The following is a 20,413-nucleotide window of genomic DNA, read 5'->3' as shown; positions in this document are numbered from 1 at the left end:
TATCTACTTTCTGTAACAGTGTCATACATATCAAAATGCAATTTAACATCAAAGTAAAAAAGTTATGCTCATATTTTAAAAAGCTTCGAGTGATTAAAAATGCATTATTATAATAAAATAAGCAAAAATTATTTTGTGAAATGAAAAATAAAGAATTACTTAAAGACTACTTTTACTTTTTGACACATTACTAATATTAAATACTATGCACATTTTGGGGGTGAATGAGTTGACTTTATTAACTTTTGTCATAAATGTATTAATTGCATACAATTGCAGTTTAATACAGATGCTACTTAAGTAAATTGGTCCACAGGAAAAAAAGGTAATATGTCTTTACAAATACAAATTCTTCATAATAAATTATTTTTTTTACTTGGTAGATTTGTTAACATAATATAATTTCTGAACATAGCAAAAATGTGATATGAAATATGAAAATTACCCATAATTGTACTTGAAACAAATTATAGAACTAAAAATAACAGTTAAAGTAAACTTATCAAGAAACTGTACACGGATTTATCAATAATAATCTTTTAAAATTAATTATTGTCATTATTATTTCTTTAAAATTATTTAAGAATTTACTAACTAAATATACACAAAATTATAATTTAATTAATGCGCAACAAGAAGGCAAACTTATTTGGTTAAAGATTATATCTACATAGAAAAACTCAATGACGATGTACTAGGAGTTGCTCTTGAAGATTGGCTGCTGCTTTCTCTGTTATCGTTTGAGTTTATTTGCTAAAAAATATATATTGATAAATTAGCCTTACGTAACATATAAAATATGAGTTTAACTAATAAGATGTTAAAATTCTTACTTCGTGAAGTACCATTAAAGCATTCAAAGTGTCTGGGAAAACCGGCCTTACAGAATTAATTTCCATTGGTGTTAAATGATTCAGAGATGCCTGTACCCGACCATCTTTAATAAACAAATCAACAGACGATCGTAGTTTTGCTATTCTCAAATCCCATAAATCCTGTGAAAAAAAAAATTATTCATAATTAGTATTTTCTATTTTAATTTTTTTAACTGATTATTTTAAGATAACTGATTTAGGCACACACTGATGGAAGTTTGTTTAAATAAATTTTTAAAATTTGTGTATAGACTTGATTTAAATAATTTGTTTTACAATGTAGATTTAGACACTAAAAGTTGTACAAAAATTGATACATTAATTGGTTTATGTAAATAAGCATCACTTTACAATATGTTTGAAAAACCACTAAATGTCTACTGATTCATTTAACCTTAAGCGAACATTATTATTTTATCTTATTTGGTTATAATTATATTAATCAAGTTTTATTTGATTTAAAACATGAGTAACATCAACATGAGAATTATCAACTGAAACAATATTTTTAATAATCACAAGGCCGTTTTTAGGTTTTGCGAGGCCTACATATTCATTAATAAATTATTTTACAAGCAAGTATAATACAATCAATCAAGACCTTTAGCAGTCTACCCCTAAGGACGGTAATAATATTGACCAAAAAAAAAAATTTATAATTACATTATTTTAACTAAATATTAGTTAACAACAGTCATTATATATTTGTTTGTGTGCCTTAATCTTTGAGAGATCTTGTAGGCGATATTTACACCGCCTATTTTAAAGGAAAAAAAACAAGCAACATCAAAAAAGCATCAAGTTAGTCTAGAAAGACTGTCAGGTATTCTCCAGTTACAAAACATAAAGTATAAGCCAAAAATGGTTCTAACGAAAGTTTTAAAGCAGTACTAGCTGCGCCTTGCAAGCGATGGTGAACTTTTAAATAAGTGAGCGCTTGAGGTTAACGTACACTTTATAAATTTAACAAAAGAATTTTAAATATTAATTTCTTTACATTTATGAGTACAAGTAGCTACAAGTAAATTACTTTAACAGCTGTTTTAATTTCATTCGCTTTTGGAATATCTTCACTTGCAACAGTTAACAACATTTGAGTGATTTCCAAATAATAGTTAGATGGTAGCTTTGTAAAAAACCTAAAAAGTAAAGTAATTAAAACAAAGATATAGATAACTCAGGAACATTTTAATATTAATATCAATACTTGGATGTTTTTTCCTCTTCAATCTTCTCTTGTAACTTCTCAACATTCATCCAATCGGGAGCGAGAATTCTGCAAATTTTCTTTTGCCGCAAATTCAGCGCAGTCCAAACTGGTACGTTAAGTGGTAATCCGGCACGAAATGGACCGAACGAACCACATATTAAATGAACGTGGCTAGCATGGTTGAAATTCGGAACAATCTGTATGATTTCGTTTTCGGCCAAAAATTCTATTTCACTAGGGTGCATCATCGTGATCGATATATATTATACAAAAAAAACAATAAATTATATGTTATATGGAAATATTCAAACGCGTCTAAATCCTGAGTTTTGATTTCATGGTTTATATTTTCTAAATTGAGAAGCTATAACTTAAAATAATAATGCATTGCGTTTAAATGTGTTATCATCATAATGGTTATCAAATATCAGAAAATGGCGGGATTTCCATTCAATATAACCACAATATTTCAGCTGTTTTATAATAATTTATTATCAAAAAAATATTATGTGACCTGATAAGCCGTACTAGACGGCCTACGCTAAAAATTAAGTAAACTAAAAAAACATAATTCGGGTCCTAAATTATAAAAATAATTGTTCATTAAACGAACAATAGTAATAACTAAGATGTGTACATTTTTTTAATAATAGTTGTAGACATCATTTATCAAAGTAAACTTTCTTATCGCCAAAAAAAAATTGATAAAACGTTATCATCGGCAACAGAAAATTATCATTATATTGAAAGTTGCCCTGATGTTGTTGGCTTAGCTATTGCTGTATTATCAATTATGTTACTTGTGTTTTAACTCTGAAGTCTAAATTGGGATGTCAAAAACATTAGTCAAGACAGAATTAAGTATTATAATTTATTTACGAACTTATAAGCCTTCAAATTTAAGTCAGTTTGACGTCAACTATTTAAAAATATCAAGAATTCTATCAATACCTTAAAAACTTCAGTCTCAAGAATTTGTATAAAGATAATTTTAAAGTAAGTAAAACATTGTGTATTCAATTTTTTTTAGTTCAGATTGTGGCAGGAATAGGCTGGGATAAGTGTATATTGGCTCGGGTCATTATAAAATTGAGCATACAAATGACTAAAAAATCAGTCTTCCTCAGTTAGTTTGTATAAAAATCTCAAGTGACCCAAAACCTAAGAATTCCCGCAAGTGATCATCCTCTTGCCCGTTCTGCCAATGGATTGTTGAACATTAATTCACACCAGTTATACTAATTTTCTCTTAATTTTTGCTTAAGATTAATTAGCTTTATAACTATAAATGAACTTTGCATTGAACTGTAAATATATATATATACCTGTATAAACATTTATTAGGGTGGCTCTTATATTAGTTTTTTTGTGAAATTCCACTTTGAATACCTATCAATCAGCTCTAAATAGGAATTAAATAGCGCCAACATGATTTCAGATTTTTATTACATCCCATGAGTCTCGCTGTTTGCACGTCAAATTCATAATTATGTGGAAAAATGTATAATTTTACATTAGATCCAAATTAAGTTTAATACCTTAATTTTGTTAATTTAGATTTTAGGCTATTTATTTGGTTTTAAGTTCTTAAACATAATTTTTAACAGGTCCCAAGTAATCTTTGTTTTGTTTATAAGCACTTGTTTTCAAATTTTATGACATGGCATTAAACATTTTATAGATTATTTTATTATTTGCTTGAATAATTTTTTTCAGTCGGAAGATTGTGTTATCAGTTATACAATGCGTCATTTACTAAGACACATTTTTTCAACGAGCCAGTGTTATTGCAAATTGTATTTTCCTGAGTTCAGAATGTGCTTGCCTGCAGTACATCCATCCAACACGCCGCTGTTATCTACACGCCTGTACAAAAATAAACGAATTGTAACGACTGTCTATTTTGCTGATGATCGACTTTCTAAGCGCCATAAGTTAAAAAACGCCATTCGAGACAAACAAATTATTATTAAAAAAACCAAGGAAAAATTACAAACCAAAAGCAAAATCATATTTGACGATATAAAAATGACAAAAATAAATATACACGAAACCATAAAAGAAAATGTCTGGACCATACCGAACATGCTATGTATGACACGGATAGCTCTAAGTCCATTTTTGGGTTACCTTATTGTCAATGAATATTTTGACTATGCTCTATGTTTTGTCTCCATTGCTAGTATAACTGACTGGATTGACGGTTGGATCGCTAGAAGCTTTGAAGGTCAAAAATCAAAATTAGGTAGCTTTTTAGACCCAATGGCCGATAAAGTACTTGTAGGCACTATGTTTCTAACATTAACTTACATAGATTTAATACCAATTCACCTGACTGGTCTAATTATTTTGAGAGATTTATTTTTGATTGGGGCCGCTTTTCATATTCGCTATATATCCATACCAAAGCCTATAACGTTCTACAAATTTTTTGATGTCACAAATTCAAATGTTCAGTTAGCACCAACATTCATTAGTAAAGTCAATACTACAGTTCAGTTACTTATGGTATGTGCTACTCTCGCTGCTCCAGTGTTTGATTTTGTCGATCATCCAACACTAAAAGCATTATGGTGGCTGACGACTGCTACTACCATTTCATCTGCAATTAGTTATATAATTCATAGAAAAAATACTTACAAAATATACAATAAATACAGATGATAGTTTGTCAACTTTTGTATGTACCTATTATTATGTTTCTTATAAATAGTATTTATTATAGTACAAAAATGATAAGTTTTATTGATTACATAATAACACTCAAAATACATTTAGATTTTATGTGTCATTTCAATTCATTAATTTGTATGCGTAATATTTTATGTATACCTATATAGTTCAATAAATATTTTTAAGATTTAGTTTTTATGTTTGTTTAAAAAGAAGTTAAATAAATTATTCTATCTTTATAATTATGTGTTTAAAAAATTATACAAATTACTTAATTCCCAAATTATACATTTTATAGGTATTTCATTAATATAAATTTCAAATTGTTTAAAACATTTAGGTTGTTTAAAAAAAAGTTAACCTTTAATAACTTAAAAAGGATACTTACTATGTACTAATAACATTGTTTACACATAATAAAATTATGGTGTATAAAGTTTCACAAGATATCTTCTAAAAATGTACTTGCATGCATATAGTTGTGATCCTATGCCACATTTTTACTACGGTTTCTAATTTGTGCTCACAATTTTAGGGGACCCCTTATCTCTGTTATGAGTTAACGAAATAGAAATGTACATTACACCAGATAAAATTTAAGATTCGGGCTCTAATTAAATTTAACCAGGCCCTATGTGTGAGAATACATATAACTAATAAATACTGCAGTATTGCTATGAAATAGTTTTAACAGATTAATTCTTAAATTAGAGTAAAGAACTACCCAAATTGTTATACATGTTGCAACGTCAATATTTAATGGCACATACATAATATTAATTATTTATTATAAGATATAAACGATAATAAGTAATAACCCATAAAGTAAAAAATTAAAAAACTCAATTAGGTATATAAAATTAATACTATAAAAACAATATATATATTTTTTTTTCTGATCTCGATTTAATACACTAAATGTGCTGATGATTAAGCAAATTTAAAAACGCCAATTCTTCACTCTTGTGGAAACTGGAAATTACACTTGCGTATTACCAGTTCCTTAAACTTAACAATAATAAACTCGTTAAAGCATTTTTTTTTTTTTGAGCGATAAAAAAATATAAAATTATAAAGGTAATTATTTACAGGATTTAGTTATTACATGGCAAATTACATTAAGCCAAAATAATATACCGTAAATATACTTATAAATCTAATAAAAAATTAATTAGTCGAACAGTTTATAACTTTTTTTAACTTATTAGTAAACGTACGTATAGACATACAATATTTGAAATAACAATATAAAGTGTTACAAATAACAATATGTACTGTAGTTATCACTTATCTCTTTATATTAGGTTAATCAAACTTGATATAATTAGAAACACGCGCTATAGATAAATTTTAAATTATAATTATTATTCTGCAGGATTCGTTGCCCGCACTATAATATTATAAATTATTATACTTGTCTGCCGTCTAATATACGATTCTAAATAGGTACGCCAAATGATCATTTCGAAAAACCGTTCGTTATGGATTAATATGGTTTGTAAGTAATGACTTATTATTATAATATTACAGTAATAACAACAAAACAAATAAGGATAGTCAACAACATCATTGCGGCGGTTTACCAATAGTTGCGATGAGCGATCGCAATGGCTTGCGAGATACAGCGTGTTTACTGATTATGATCTGCGAGTAATTATTATGAATGAATATTAAAGTCGCATTAGTGGATCAGTTCCTGCCGTTTCTGACTTCAATCACCACGCCGCCGTTGTTGTTGCTGAACCCGTTGATTTTGCCGGCCACCGGGTCTCCGCCGTTGTACCGGCTCTTGGTCACCGTTTTCGTTTCGCTAGACTCGATGGTCTCCACGCGGCCGTCGCGAGGCACCGTCTTCTTGCTAAAGTTCTGCACCGTGTTGGTGACGCTCGGCCGGTACGGGTCGTCCGACTTGGACGTGATCCTCACCGTCTCCGAGTAGTCGTCCTTGCTGCCGCGGCGCGTCACGCTCCGGTTGGTCACCTCGCCGCCGTTGCTGCTGCGGTGGCTGACGGTAATCGGCGACGACGAATGGCCGCTGCTCGAGTACGGGCGGTCCACTGTTCTGGCTGGCGAGTACCGTTGCTGAGCTCGATCGTCTTGGTTGTTCAGTGTCTTGTACAGCTCCGGCGCGTGATCCATCAGACCCTTCATGAATATCTTCTTCTTGGGATCATCTCCGCGCGGCCTGTATGACCCACCGCCGTTGCTCAGCTCGCCCGGACTCGCCCAGCTGCCCGACAATGACCGGTACCCGTCGTCCACTCCCACCGACTGCAGATCCTTGGTGCTCCGGCTGATGCTACTCACGATGTTCGGACTTTTCAACGGCGGGGGTGACTCCTCCAGTCGGTGTAGCGTGCTCACCGAACGGCGCGAGAACTGTCCCGGGTCAGCGGGTTGCACGTTGAAGCTTTGGCTGCGCAACAGTGACGGCTTGGAGAATGTCCGCAAAGGCTTGGCCGGTCCGTTTGCAAACGATACGTTGATCATGCTGCCACCCGTGTTCGTAGCCGAAGGACGGTTCAACCCGTTGTAGTCGTTCTCGCGGGACGAATTATACACCTGCGAAAAAATCAAAACATTTGTATCACTGAATTATAAATTATAATTGTCTAACAAAACTCATTTCACACTTTTTTTAGCTTCATTTTGATTCATAAATGTCTGAAGGAACCCTAACCTGTGGGTTAGGCCAATATTTTGTCAGAGAGTAAAGCACTATCTATCAAACATTTTGTACACCAGATAACTAGACATTTTCAAAAATGAGTACATTAATTACAAAGGCGGTTTACCCTACTGTACTTTGTTTTTATTTGATTCGTAACGCCATTTCTACACATGTATACAGACTACTCACGACAGTACTAGCACTTAGCAGTACCCTGCATTTTTATAATATTAATTATACGCAAACTGCAAATACTACTTATTGTTTGAGGATACGCTTACTCAATTTCACATACTCATACATCTAACTTACATTTATATACTTTTTTTGGTTATTTTACGGTAGTACTAAAAACGATTTGTTTTATTTCAGTAAATTTATTTATATAAGTATTTGACGTTGGGTAAATGGAAAAATAAATTAGCTTCGTCATCGCTGTCAATACCTATAGTTTCAACAAACGACGTTCCTCTTTGGGTTTTAAATAACTTCTCCCGTAGCTATTTTTTATTTTTAATAACATTATAGGTGTAGTATGGGTATGGACTATGGTATCGTAAATAACATAATGATGCGGCGTTTTAATATTAATGTAATGTATATAAGCATCAAGCATGTATATTATGAAATGTGTAAATGTTTGTAATATCCAGAATTTAAGCTTAGTCCACTTGTACGGATAATAAGCCAAACATTGTAGTATTTTATAAATGTATAACACTAGACCTAACTAATAACTCTCAAGAACTCGATGCTGGTTAAAACGTTAGATGTGTTTATTTCTTACTTGTTTCTTTATTTTACTCTCGGTCCGAAGCTTCCTGGGCAACGTTTGCGATCTATCTGTCGTGCCGGTACTGTAATCGTCGGACAATAGGCGTCCTGTAGACTTGCTTAATCTGCCCAAAGTAGTGCTGGACGTGTTCACCGGTATGGTCCTGTGAACGACAACAATAATTAAGAGTTACAATAAATCATACACAATACCGGTTTGTATCAAATCAATAGCGTGCAAAATATTATTGACCGAGATAATCTGTTGATGACTTCGCACCCTTTAGCGATCGCTATCGGTTATTACGGGACTTCCATCGAACGGTGTGCACTTATTATGTCACTTCTGACCGCTCAAAGCAGAGGAACCCATAAAGTACCTAACTATCACGAAGTGACGGTTAGGTCAAACAGTTTTTCTCGTGTAAAAGACGGACCTCGCAGTCTTGGCCTAAATGTGTAAGCACATATACACTATGTTTATGTGAACCGAGAACGGCACGATTTTTCAACAAAACCACCAATCGTCGAAGCAACCCGATTATTATCACACACACATAATAAGTATACAGTGCACTCTTACAGGTATCGCATCTTGACGGCGTGACTTTAATACACATTTCTGCAGTATAATATTATTATAATAAGGGTCTTTCGGTCTTTGCAACGGATAATGCACCTACATAGTTGCATGTTCACATTTGTCGGGTGTCCCATTAGTTTGGAAACCGGTTTCTATATTATGCAAACGGGTGAAATTTCTAAATTTGTTGAATATCCTGTAAAGAGTCTACTTGGGACAAAGATCTATAAGACACGGGTCTAGCTTAAAAATGAGGTTCTATTTTTTACCCATTAAAAATAATATAGACTATAACCAGAGTTGATAAAATTTTTTTGGCATTTTTTTGAACAAGGAAAAAATTTACTTGTTTTTTTTTTTAAAGTTATTGTAAACATCTATTCTAAATAAAATACCCTTAAATTCTTAACGTAACTACCCCGCCAATAGGCAAGAACAAATTATTGTAAAATTGATATATTATTATAAATTGATTTATAGTACGTTATTTACAATCTTTTCATATCGCGCCTACGTCTAGCCAGCGAGGATTGTTATTTTTCTTCTACGCGTTTTCTGACGTTTTTTTATGATACAGAAAAAATAAAAACAGTAAGTCGGATATTGCCGGATTTGGCGTTTTCGCGTTGGAGTACGTATTTCTGCGATGCAAAACATTAAGTCTCGGCTAAGGATGTCGTCAGAAAATTAGGCTCTGTGGGCCCACGTGGATATGAATTAATTGCGAACCCCCCTTCCCCTACTCCCCCCCGATGACCAGAGCACTCCCCTTCGAACACATAATTGGTGTATGTATGCAAATGAGAATACACCTGTAGGTAATAACAATAAGATATATATATATATATATATAACATGCGATATGACCTTGAACACCGAATACGGATAAGGCCCAAGCCGGGAATACGACTAATATATGTGTCGTACTCACGCGTTTCAAAACTAGCTCCTTACACAAAATATTAATGGAAAATAAATGAAACAAAAAAAATAGGCTGGCCGTCTTGAAGGATAATATTATACCAACAATTAGCTTTAGCTTCTCGAGAGGACGCAGTGTGACCTTACAGAAAACCATATTAAGAGTTAGAGCAGACGAATATTATTTAAAAACTATTTTTGAGTGAAAAGTTAACCATTAGACGTGAAAATCTTCTTGTGTGAGAAATTCCAAATTTTCATTTTGTTAGGAAAAATGAGTGCATTTCAAAAGGATTAAGTTGCTAATAGTTTGAATTAACGATTTATAATAACATTTAAGCTCGAGTGAACCTTTAAGTGACAAAATTGATAGTAAACCAATAATAATTAGCAAAATCGTACATGCAATAAGATTTTTTTTCAGTATTTAGATCTTAGTGATTTAAAAATTACATCATCCAGATTTTTGCACACGAAACACGGAATCATTATTCATAGTAATATGTTAATTTAGTTTTATATTATTGGGTAACATTGACCAATCGACAATCAGTTTTAGTGTCTTTATCGATGAGAAAAATTGCCAACGTGACACGATGACAATCGGGTGTGAAATAGGACTTACATACGTCAAACTTTTTGATTCCTTACAAAAAGAACGATTTCCACCGAAAAACCAACATCAATAAATAATAATATGATTATTATATATTTCTCCGAAAATAATTCAATATAATAATCTATCCGAATTAATCAGCTAATAATTATATTAATAATTACTGTTATTATATCTTAACCGTCATGTTATACGCATATTATATTTTAGCTATCCGAACCGAAGTATTATAGTGACCTCCTTGAGGTACATATCTAACGTGTTATTACATTTTACTTTGTTTACACAGTTGAAGAATCTGCAGAAAATTATTGTTACCTTGAGAACCGCTGACACGGAAAATCTGTAATTGGACAAACGGATAATAATATTATAAACCATTTCTTCATTCCTATCACTTGTTGTTGTTTTGCAAAAACATAATAATATTATTATAGACATACCCACTTGTTACAATAACTACCAACGCGAAAACCGCCATGTATGTATTCTATGTAAAACGAATTTAATATAAAATCTATATGTCTTTTGTATGGTGGAGTTATTTCTATACCTATTACTGTGTGACTCGCATATTATCAAAAGGGTTCTTTGTATATAGTGCAGAGTACAATACCAGTGCAGTATAGTGCAATACCAGACAATCGTACCTAAGTTTTTCTGGTACTTTTAACTGCTGCAACATAAATCACAAAGGTGCCTGTTGATTTTATACAGATTTTTGCATGGTTGAATTTCTAGAAAATGTACAGTTTATAAGAGTAAAATTATTCAGGTATTCGGGTAGAGGGAAAATCTAATAAAAAAAGGCGAGGCGGCTAAAGTTATTGTAGCTAGGGTCAATCTGAAGTTAACAAATTCGGTACTTCATCTCAAAAATCACGGATTTAACATACAGGCTATTGCTTATATACTTCCGACTCATTTATATGTCAGTACACGGTAATTAAAATGAGTACCTATGTATGTCTTGGTAAATACTCGTTAATTTAATGCATTTGTTTATCCTATTTTGCCTAGCAGATAAGTGAACAGCTATTATAGCGGTCGCTTTATACATTCGCCACTGAAAGTCACTGACTACAGTTTAGGTTATGCATGCATAACCTAAACGGTAAATCGGTCAAACGTTCTAAATGTTACATAAATTAAAAATGCGTTTTGAATTCATCATCAAATTAACCATCAAATTTATAATAACCAAGTCCTAACCGTACTAGGAGAAATTATATTCGTACATATGATTTAACTGTTACATTTCATTCAGTATGTAACATTAAATATTTCTATAATAAATGTCCGTTGTGGAATCTCAACAACTTGTTTGTGTCACTTGTTTATGTTCTTTTTATTTGTGACATAATACTGAAACTATTTAGGTTGAAATATATTTAAATTTTAGAATATCAAGTACAACATTAATGCCGTTGCTCGCAAGTCTCTTAGACCCTTATTGTTGGATAAAAGTTGGCGGTCTCTAACATTGAAATACAAAAGTACATATTGCCAAGTACTTTATTTTAACAAACAATTCTAACACATACCTTTGAGAGTTTTTAAGGAAAAGATAAAATGTTTGTTACGTCATCGGGGCATAACCCTAAACAAACTTTCATGGCTAGACGTTTGCACAAGTGAAACTTTGTTGTCCGCCTACACATATGGACCGAGCACCCCTCCTTGGGCCCGAGGGGACTCCGCTTTCGTTCGCACACGCAAAAAAAAAAAAAGTGATACTGCTTGTACCTAATTAATTATAAACGCTTCGATGGCAACACGCCGAACGATCACCGGCACACCTTGTGCGAAATTTTTCATTATATTAAATTATTTACTATTTCTTTCCCCCCTCCTCCCCTCCTTTCCTCTCCACTTCGAGTTTCACGACCATTTTAAGGCGTCAGCACACGGCACTGACGGATTTGCACGCGTTTATCAATATATTTTCGCCCGTGCACAAAAATGAAAAAGCACTGATCGGAACGCATAAATAACATACAGCGCGTCTTGTACGATTAAGATATTATGTACCTATTCAGCGTTGGCGTTACCGACAGGAGTGTCTCCCATAGAATGCTAATATCTTACAATATCTAACGCGATATTGTGTCTCGATCCAATAGCCTTCGCTGCTCTGCTCTGCGATTAAATAAATAACAAAACGATTAACAATGGATACTTAATAGTTGATGAGTTACACGGTATGGCAACGTATAGGTTAATCTAGTTGTGCTTAACGTTTCTTTTTCACTCGTGGCAACTGTACGCTGCTTACAATGTACTACCAAAGAGTAATATTTTCAACTTGTCACAAAAATAGTGTTTAAATGTTTGCCTCGACTAAGCAATATTCAATTGTCGATATCGGGAAATACAACAATGTACTTTCGATTTTGACGCAATTTAAGTAAATTAATATCTAGTTTAAGATTTAATCAACACGATTTTATTTACCTCGCCCAGGCTTGCTTCATAATATAATTAAAAAATTATAATCCTTAGAACATAGAATTATTAAAATGTTATTTAAATAGAAAACCGAAATTTGTTGGTAACCATTCAAATTATGCCAACACCCAGCGAATCAATTTTGAATAAGTAATATATTATACGTTTTTAATTTCAATTTTTTTCTTTTGTTTTTAGATTACAAGGGAAAATTGGGTGCGGGAAACCTAAACATTGTTTAACTAAAATGTGTTACACTTAACAGAAAGCATAGGTATTAGTGTGTTTAAGAATTATAGCGTGATAAATAAAATATGATAACAAGTTTTAATACAATCTTATTGTGTTACGAACCTAAAGCAATCGTTAGAAGTTATAACAATAAATATTGTGTGCTTTTGTTCAAAACTGCGACAACTTGGAAATGATTAATACTAATACGTTTTTAATAGTTTTTTTAATTTATTTGCTACAAAATTTAATGTAATACATTTTAATAGTCATTATTTAAAAAATAAGAAATTCTTTATGTTATTGCAGCTTTGAACTAACTCGTTAATGCATGAGCAAGCAGTGTTTGCGTGCAGCGACAAAAACCTACCTATACATTTAAATATTTTATGGTCGACTCACGATTATAAATTGTGTTAAAAATATTGACATTCAAATATTGTTATTTTTTTGGTAAAATAAAATATAGTAGGTAATTTTAAGCGCTAAAATAATATTTCAAAACGAACATAACAACAATAAAATGTATTTTTCAATAATTAAACAATAACATAATAGTATAGCTTATAATGTTATAATGCTTATAATGTTTTTTTTAAATACAATATTTTTAATACAACAATTGATTAACGTACTTTTCAATTATAACTATAAACATTATATTAGCTAAATATATTTATATAAAAGTGAATTAAAATTAATTTATTAAATTTATCTACAGCCTCTATAGTTTCACGAATGTTTGAGCAAATAGTATCCAGTAGTATCAGGCGTAGTAGTTATTTTTTTTATAGTATAATAAATTAATATAAAGTTGTTAGCAGTTTATTAAAAACAACGATACGAGTGAGCGTCAGGGAAATAAGAAAAATAATAAATAAATACATTGTTTGGAAATTAGCATTAAAATCGTGACAAACGATTTGCCGTAAAACTTCTATTTAAAAAAAAATTATAATAAAAAAAATTGTTAGAGAAAAAGTAAAATTTACGAAAACAAATTAACTGTCGCGTGTCATTGTTAATGTTATTAATAGCGGTAACAAAACTACGGGTGAAGGATAATAATTAAAAGCGATTTGTCGTTACCTTTGAACGTAGTAAGTGGATCTAGACTGTTCGTGACCGTTGGGGACGCCGTTGGACTTCTTCTGGTGTTTTCGCTTGTACGTGGTCACGCCGTCGTATTCCTTCTCGCGACCGTAGATACTTCCGCCAAACGGATCCTCGCCCAAGTAGTAACGCTGGACTCCGTTGCCGTTGCTGGTGATGCCGTTCATTGCGCGTGACGGTGACGGTTCGCAACTAACGTCGCGTTTGTTCGCTGCGGTCCGTCCGTTGCGGTGTCGGTCCAGCGTTTGCGTGCTGCCGAACAACCGCTGGTGGCGGTCGGCCGAAGCGCGTCCGTCGTCGTAACTCCTGTAGGCGTCGTCGTGGTGGTCGTCGTCGCTGTAGCCGTCGCTGTAACCGTACTCTCCGCCATTACTCGGCACCGGTTCTCCCGCCGCCAAAGCCACCGTTTTTTTGCGGTTTTTCTTCCGGTCGGCGGCGTCCTTGTTGCCCGTGAACTTGCTCACCAGCCTCCGAAACGACTCACCGAACGACTTTTTCCGGTCTTGCTTTCCCGGCTGTTGCGCCAGCCGCTGTTGTCCAGAAGCCGGTGGTCCGGCCTCGGTGGCGAATCTAGTCTTCTGGTACACTTTTTTGGCCCGTCCCGCCGAACCGTTGCTGGCCCGACGTTCCGGTTCCGGCGAGTAATCCGGTTGCGGTTCCGGTGCAACGATCTTGTCCGACGACCGTCGCCGCCTGTCCCACGATCTGTACGCGTCCGGTGATTCGGGCGTCTTGGAACGTCTCTCTGATGACCGGTCCGTCTGCGAACAAAAAAAAAAAATTCAACGTTGACATCGATATTGTAAGAAAGTACCCTTGCACCCCCCTGAGGATTCCTTTGAATTAAAATAAATATTTTCTACCATTGTTCCTAGATTTCCATCAGAATTTATATAACAATAACTCTAATTTATTACATCTAAGCTTGCATGGCAGCTATGCAAGTTTGTTAATAAATAGCTTAACAAAATAGGTTACTTTTTTTTTTATCGTGTAACTGTATTACATGTATAATTTATTAGATTGTCGTTCTGAGAAAACGTACGCATAGGTATTAGAACTTATTGTTTGTAACAGACAACAGTGAACACGATGAAGATGTTGCGTAAATATATTTTGCCATTTTAGTCAGACGCAATTATTTTCTTTAAATATGTGACGATGCCCACTTGTATTTTGTTCTATAGCGTAACCTTCAATGTCAATATTATGCCATTATACAGTTTCTACATTATCTATTCTTATGGAGGAAGTGTATTTTGTAGTTTTATTCTACTGAAAGTTCAACACCTACCTACTTATGCGTTACAACTGATTACAGTAAGTATACCTATTGGTACATAAAAAAAATAATAAAAACAAGAGTATATTTTAGTAGTAGAGTAATATTACAAATTATAAGAACATTGTTACAAAACATTTATGCAATTATAACTAGTAATTAATACGTGGAACACCTACGGTCTGACTACGGAATACTTGTGGAGTGTTGACATTATTAGGATGATTGATTAGACATAAGCTTTACGCTTAGAATACATTATGTGATTACATACAAGTTTTACTTGACAGGAATAAATTGAGATCGAATTACACCATTTCCTAAAATTATAGTGATTACATTTTTTAAAATTGAATAAATTAGTTTAAATATTATACAAGTGAAAATGATTTAAAGTTAAAACATAGCTGTATAACAACTGTTAAATATATAAATTACAGTATATAGTGATATTCAATTCAACGGCGACGGACTGACGACTCGTACCGAAAGCGAGTGCGCTAAGAAACTATATCATGATGGCAACGTTGGAGGTCCAAGGCCTGAGTTACACGATGATGATGATAGTGATATTCAAAAGGTTTTTCATTGAAAATAATTAATTTCTTTTTATAAAATTGCAAAATATTAGTATATGAACAGTATGATAATATATTCAATAATATAAGTACTTTTATGTCACAAATTTGTTAAAGTAAAATAATGTTTGATACATTTTTAACATTATAGGTTCATGCCATTTTTAAAATAGAAAGTATGATTACTATATGACCACTGTTAGTATACTATAATTGTTTACTACAGCAATGAACAAATTTACATTAGTAACAAAACTGTATATTCTGTACATTAATTAATTATACCGCGTGTGTTATTGGTATGGATAAAAATAAAACAAACATAAATTGTTCTAAAACCTAACCAAACGACAGTAGTCCCTATTTTGTGTTATATAGCTTATGTAAGCGACACATAGAACCTTCACGCATATTACCGTGGTGTATCCAGAATCAAATTACAGTAGAAATTCCAGAAATATTTCAAACAGACGGCTATTATTATGTTACCGTCTACTGATGATCCTGATTTGTGTGACTCAAATCTCATTTAACAAAATAACATTTTTATTAGATATTAAAAAAAACCACTATAGAATCATAAGGGATAACGTGAACAAATGTAAATAACATAAGACTATCCAAATCCTCTAGTAAGGAATAAGTATTAAAACATTTTAGTTGTTATTATAGAAAAAAAATGTATACACTACTTATGCATTTACCTACCCGATTCGTTTGCTCTAAAAAAAAGGTTACAATTTTCCCTTCCAGTCGTCCAGGTATTTTGTCATTAGAATTCATCGGTGTGGGCTATTGAACATGTTCTACGTGGTAGTATTTTTTATTAGAATATTTAATTTCCCCCCTCTTGTAGTCCATATTAAAATTCCAACCAACTACTGTTTACACTTTGTTAATACCTACTACCAGCTCATGTTTTTATTATTAACTGCGCCCTTGCGTGTTGTAATTTTCTCGATCCGTATGAATATACACTGAATACTGTGTAATTTATCCTGACCAATAGGCGTCCGCCCCAACATACCTGAACACATCTACTTTCTCTTTACATTTGCGTTTTATACCTTTTTCGGTAGGCATATCGCATTTGTTTGATTCAAATAAATTCTATCCTAGAATCGAGATTCGTGTACCGCGTGGCTCGCGATGCGAATTCCATATCATTACCGTTTCGCTTCTGTTGGCCTGTTATTAAAATATTAATAATACAACATAATTATTATTATTGTTGTTGTAGTAATATTTTGTACCGATATCGGTTCGAATACTTTCATATTTCGGTAAAAGCGTGGTGTCGCGTCACGTACACAATAACCTCGGCCCGGTCGAATATAATAATATCGTGTACGTTTATTAGTAATTATACACGGACATCTTTCGGTTTGGATAGAACGAGGAAAATAAAAGAGAGCTACTCGAAGAACAAACTATTCGTTCTCAGGATAAGGACAATTGATCTCCCCTCTGACTTCGGTTAGACCGCTAAGTATTGCGCCTTAATTGCGCGTTGTGGCAACCTATGCGTTGTAGTAGCTTACCGGGGAGGGAGCTCAAGAATCAACACACACCAATGCGGTAATCACATTTAAATCCTAAGCCATATCAGCGGCAACCCCGCGGCCGTAATGCGTCGATGATAATTTCTGATTAGATTTAACGTCTCACCTGAACGTATCCGCCGTTGTGGTGGTGCGACTGACTGTATCCGTTAGACGACGAGTTGCGGGCCGACAGCTTTTCTTTGGACATTTCGTAACCCTGAACTCTTTTCTGGACGGTGTTGAACAACGGCAACGATTCCAGCTCGTTGACCGCGCTCTCGTTGACTTCAGCGGCCCTTTGTTCCTTTTTCCTCCTGGCGGGCCGCACGACCGGCGCCGGGTCCTTAGCCTTCCACTCGGATACGCCTTTGAAGTAACCGTTGACCGGCGGCGCGTCCGTTGACTTCATGGTGACGTTTATGAAACTGTTGGACGTGGTCCTCTGCGCCCGGTCGTCTTCCTCTTCTTCGGAGAGGTTGCCGGTCGACGACCTGGTCGACTCACTGCCGAAATGGTGTTCGAGCCATTTGGCCGTTTCCACCTGTAGGAAATCATACATAAATACCATCATAAAGTGACTAGCACACGGTGTGTCAAACTTTGTGTACTTACCTTTCGGGTACGTTCCTCTTCGTCGAAGTCCGCCAACGTCTTGCCGGCCACCGCCGGCTGCTGTTGCTGCCTGTCGCGCATCCTGCGAATCCTTTCAGACAGGCTCTCCCAGCCCGAGGTATCGTTTAACATCAACTGTTGGTCCACGTCGCCCGACCTGCCCCCTTCCTCGTTGATCGCTTCGTACCGCATTTTCTCACCGATCTTCTCGCCGTCGGCCAAGTATTCGATAAGATCCTGGTCCTTGGTCTTGACGTAACGATGCGAACTCTCGCGAACCGAATCCTGTAGCGCCGACGTGGGTAATGGCACGCTGTCCGGTTCGTCAACGCCGTTCACCTGAGGCAACGAATGTTTTTTCAATTATTAAGCGCGAGAAATTATCAATAAAATAATTAAAAAAGAGTCAAAAACTGTGAACTAAATGCTATGGTAGTGTTTTACGCAGAGAGCACTGTTTGTCGTAGAACGTTACACGTACTAATACGACTGAAGCTCATTTAGTGTGTCGCACATGTAAACGAGTGGAATATTAAAAATGTGTTTAATGAGAACCGAGCAATACAACTAGTATGGAATGCAAATTGAAACTATACTGAAACAAGTGCCAAGTATAGTGAAAGGACGCAACAACGCCAATAAATGAAAAGAAAGGTAGTAAAAAAAAAATTGTACGTTAAAATATACATTTAGCAATAACGGTAAGGGTGATATCAATTGTAAAATTCAACCAGCTTTAGAAATACAGTTCTTTATTTAGGTGACACTAATTTATATTACAATGTAGCTATCTGTGGAAATCGTAGTTAATATTTTTAGCTTCGTTACGGAATTGTGATTTTAAAAGGCCTTTTTAAAAAAACTTGTATATTTATTGCCAATTTCCGCTGCTTACGGATTTCATAAGCCGTACGACTTAAGGAAACCCATATACGATTCAGCCTCAGAGACTAATGATTTTAGCTGGCTCTCTTAGGATCAACTTGCCTCTGGCTCTAGCGGTGTAAACATATCCGTAAAATCGTACGGTAAATCGTGATACAAACTAAGCAGTTTTTACTATTTAGAGCATTCCTTTTAAAAATCAATGCAAATCCAATCACTCGTCAGCTTTTTTTTTTTTTTTTTTTATCACTTGTCTTTGTATTGCTTACAATTAACACTGAGCCTCCAAAATCCCAAGGGCGGCCTTGATAGAGAGTGTTATTATTACCGACTTAAAAATTACCAATATAACTAATATTTGAGAATATTATTAAAAAATATGGAATATTTTTAAGAGTATACCTAATACAATTTGTTAAACCCGCATTCACTTATTTTATCGGCTAAAAACAACAGTTATGTTCTATTCCTCTGTAGTAAACGAATGACATTCAAGGAACAAATTTTGCCCTTACTTGCTAACCGAATACACGTGAATCATGTGCTTACCTCTTCGTGTTCGGTAGTTTTCGACGTTTCCGTGACAATTTTACCGTCTTTTTGCACCTCCCTCGTGTGCCTCGTGTCTTCGGTGTCCGTGACCTTTTTGTTTTTGCTGCTTTGATGCGTCACACGGGGCCCGGTACTGTTCACGTGTACCAATTTGTGGTTGGATTCTTCGAGTGCCTGTCGAATGTCTTTCTTACTCTGCACGGCTTCCTGGTACGCCTGCAACGACAAAAAATTTACAGCGCATTAACACAGCGATTTTTTTTCTGGTCTACACTGGATAGAGCTGTTTACCGCAGGATTATGTCATGGTATTTTTTTGTTTCTGGTAAAAGTGAAAGCGAAACCCGAGAGATAATACATTCGACAAGTGATCGGCTTTTAAATACTGAAATATCTAAGATATAGAAATGGACACAATGGACGGCGGCAACTTCGATTCCGGTGATTGGGATACGCACGATATAATGATGCGTGCCCGTGTCTTACAACACGACACGACAATAACCTAACCGAACCGTTCTCGTTAACTGTTCATTTACGACTCGGGTGCATGGTCGTTGCTTAACGACTTACAAGGTCACTATCACGTGCTGCACCGAAGGACGCGCAGCGTGAACAATAACTTTTATATTAGAATATCACCACCTAACCTAAGTATGCGCGCATTGTTAGGTACCTCAAATAAACATATAGGTGTAGATATATATATTACACATATCGTCATTATAATATTATATCCAATATGAAAACGATCGGATTCGGACTGGGGAGCCCTTACCTTGGGTATTGATTAATCAACACAACGCTAGCTGCCGGCGCAGGGCTAATGATGCTCATACAGTATA

At 34.4% G+C, this 20,413-nt stretch overlaps 3 protein-coding genes across 4 annotated transcripts in view; 1 reads left to right on the top strand and 2 right to left on the bottom strand.

The window, feature by feature from the left end:
* Positions 1-79: 79 nt before the first annotated feature.
* LOC126844996 (DNA replication complex GINS protein PSF2) lies at positions 80-2,485 on the bottom strand. The gene is made up of 4 exons (XM_050583570.1): positions 2,083-2,485; positions 1,906-2,014; positions 834-995; positions 80-753 (listed from the first exon to the last, which is right to left on the bottom strand). The coding sequence occupies exons 1-4, from the start codon at positions 2,331-2,333 to the stop codon at positions 667-669; spliced, it is 609 nt and encodes a 202-aa protein (XP_050439527.1). The 5' UTR covers positions 2,334-2,485; the 3' UTR covers positions 80-666.
* A 328-nt stretch (positions 2,486-2,813) lies between these two features.
* Positions 2,814-4,902, top strand: LOC126844968 (probable cardiolipin synthase (CMP-forming)). Its single transcript, XM_050583507.1, has 2 exons — positions 2,814-3,081; positions 3,802-4,902. The coding sequence occupies exon 2, from the start codon at positions 3,829-3,831 to the stop codon at positions 4,747-4,749; it is 921 nt and encodes a 306-aa protein (XP_050439464.1). The 5' UTR covers positions 2,814-3,081; positions 3,802-3,828; the 3' UTR covers positions 4,750-4,902.
* Positions 4,903-5,166: 264 nt separating this feature from the next.
* LOC126844933 (uncharacterized) overlaps positions 5,167-20,413 on the bottom strand; it is a 62,769-nt gene continuing 47,522 nt past the window's right edge. Inside the window, exons 4-9 of one of the 2 annotated variants that reach the window (XM_050583442.1) lie at positions 19,566-19,784; positions 18,132-18,470; positions 17,644-18,060; positions 14,092-14,876; positions 8,217-8,367; positions 5,167-7,320 (exon numbers count right to left, since the gene is read on the bottom strand). In XM_050583442.1, coding sequence (XP_050439399.1) covers positions 6,448-7,320; positions 8,217-8,367; positions 14,092-14,876; positions 17,644-18,060; positions 18,132-18,470; positions 19,566-19,784 — 2,784 coding nt within the window. In that variant the 3' untranslated portion in view covers positions 5,167-6,447. The remainder of the gene's footprint in view (positions 7,321-8,216; positions 8,368-14,091; positions 14,877-17,643; positions 18,061-18,131; positions 18,471-19,565; positions 19,785-20,413) is intronic. The other variant, XM_050583451.1, reaches the window with a different exon arrangement.

This window comes from Adelges cooleyi, unplaced genomic scaffold (genome assembly GCF_023614345.1).
Source record: "Adelges cooleyi isolate 19-005CV unplaced genomic scaffold, UGA_ACOO_1.1 ACOO_flye_CR_arks_rails_tigmint_CR_PRNA_108, whole genome shotgun sequence".
In the NCBI taxonomy this organism is placed as follows: Eukaryota; Metazoa; Arthropoda; class Insecta; order Hemiptera; family Adelgidae; genus Adelges; species Adelges cooleyi.
This window is presented reverse-complemented; position numbering and strand designations above follow the sequence as displayed.

Bases quoted from the DNA above. Each gene is read 5' to 3' on its own strand.
- LOC126844996 (XM_050583570.1), bottom strand. From the start codon at position 2,333: ATGATGCACCCTAGTGAAATAGAATTTTTGGCCGAAAACGAAATCATA. The intron at 2,015-2,082 runs GTATTGATATTA...TTTACTTTTTAG, and splicing joins GAAGAGGAAAAAACATCCAA to GTTTTTTACAAAGCTACCAT. The intron at 996-1,905 runs GTAATTTACTTG...TTTTTTTCACAG, and splicing joins AAATTAAAACAGCTGTTAAA to GATTTATGGGATTTGAGAAT.
- LOC126844968 (XM_050583507.1), top strand. From the start codon at position 3,829: ATGCGTCATTTACTAAGACACATTTTTTCAACGAGCCAGTGTTATTGC.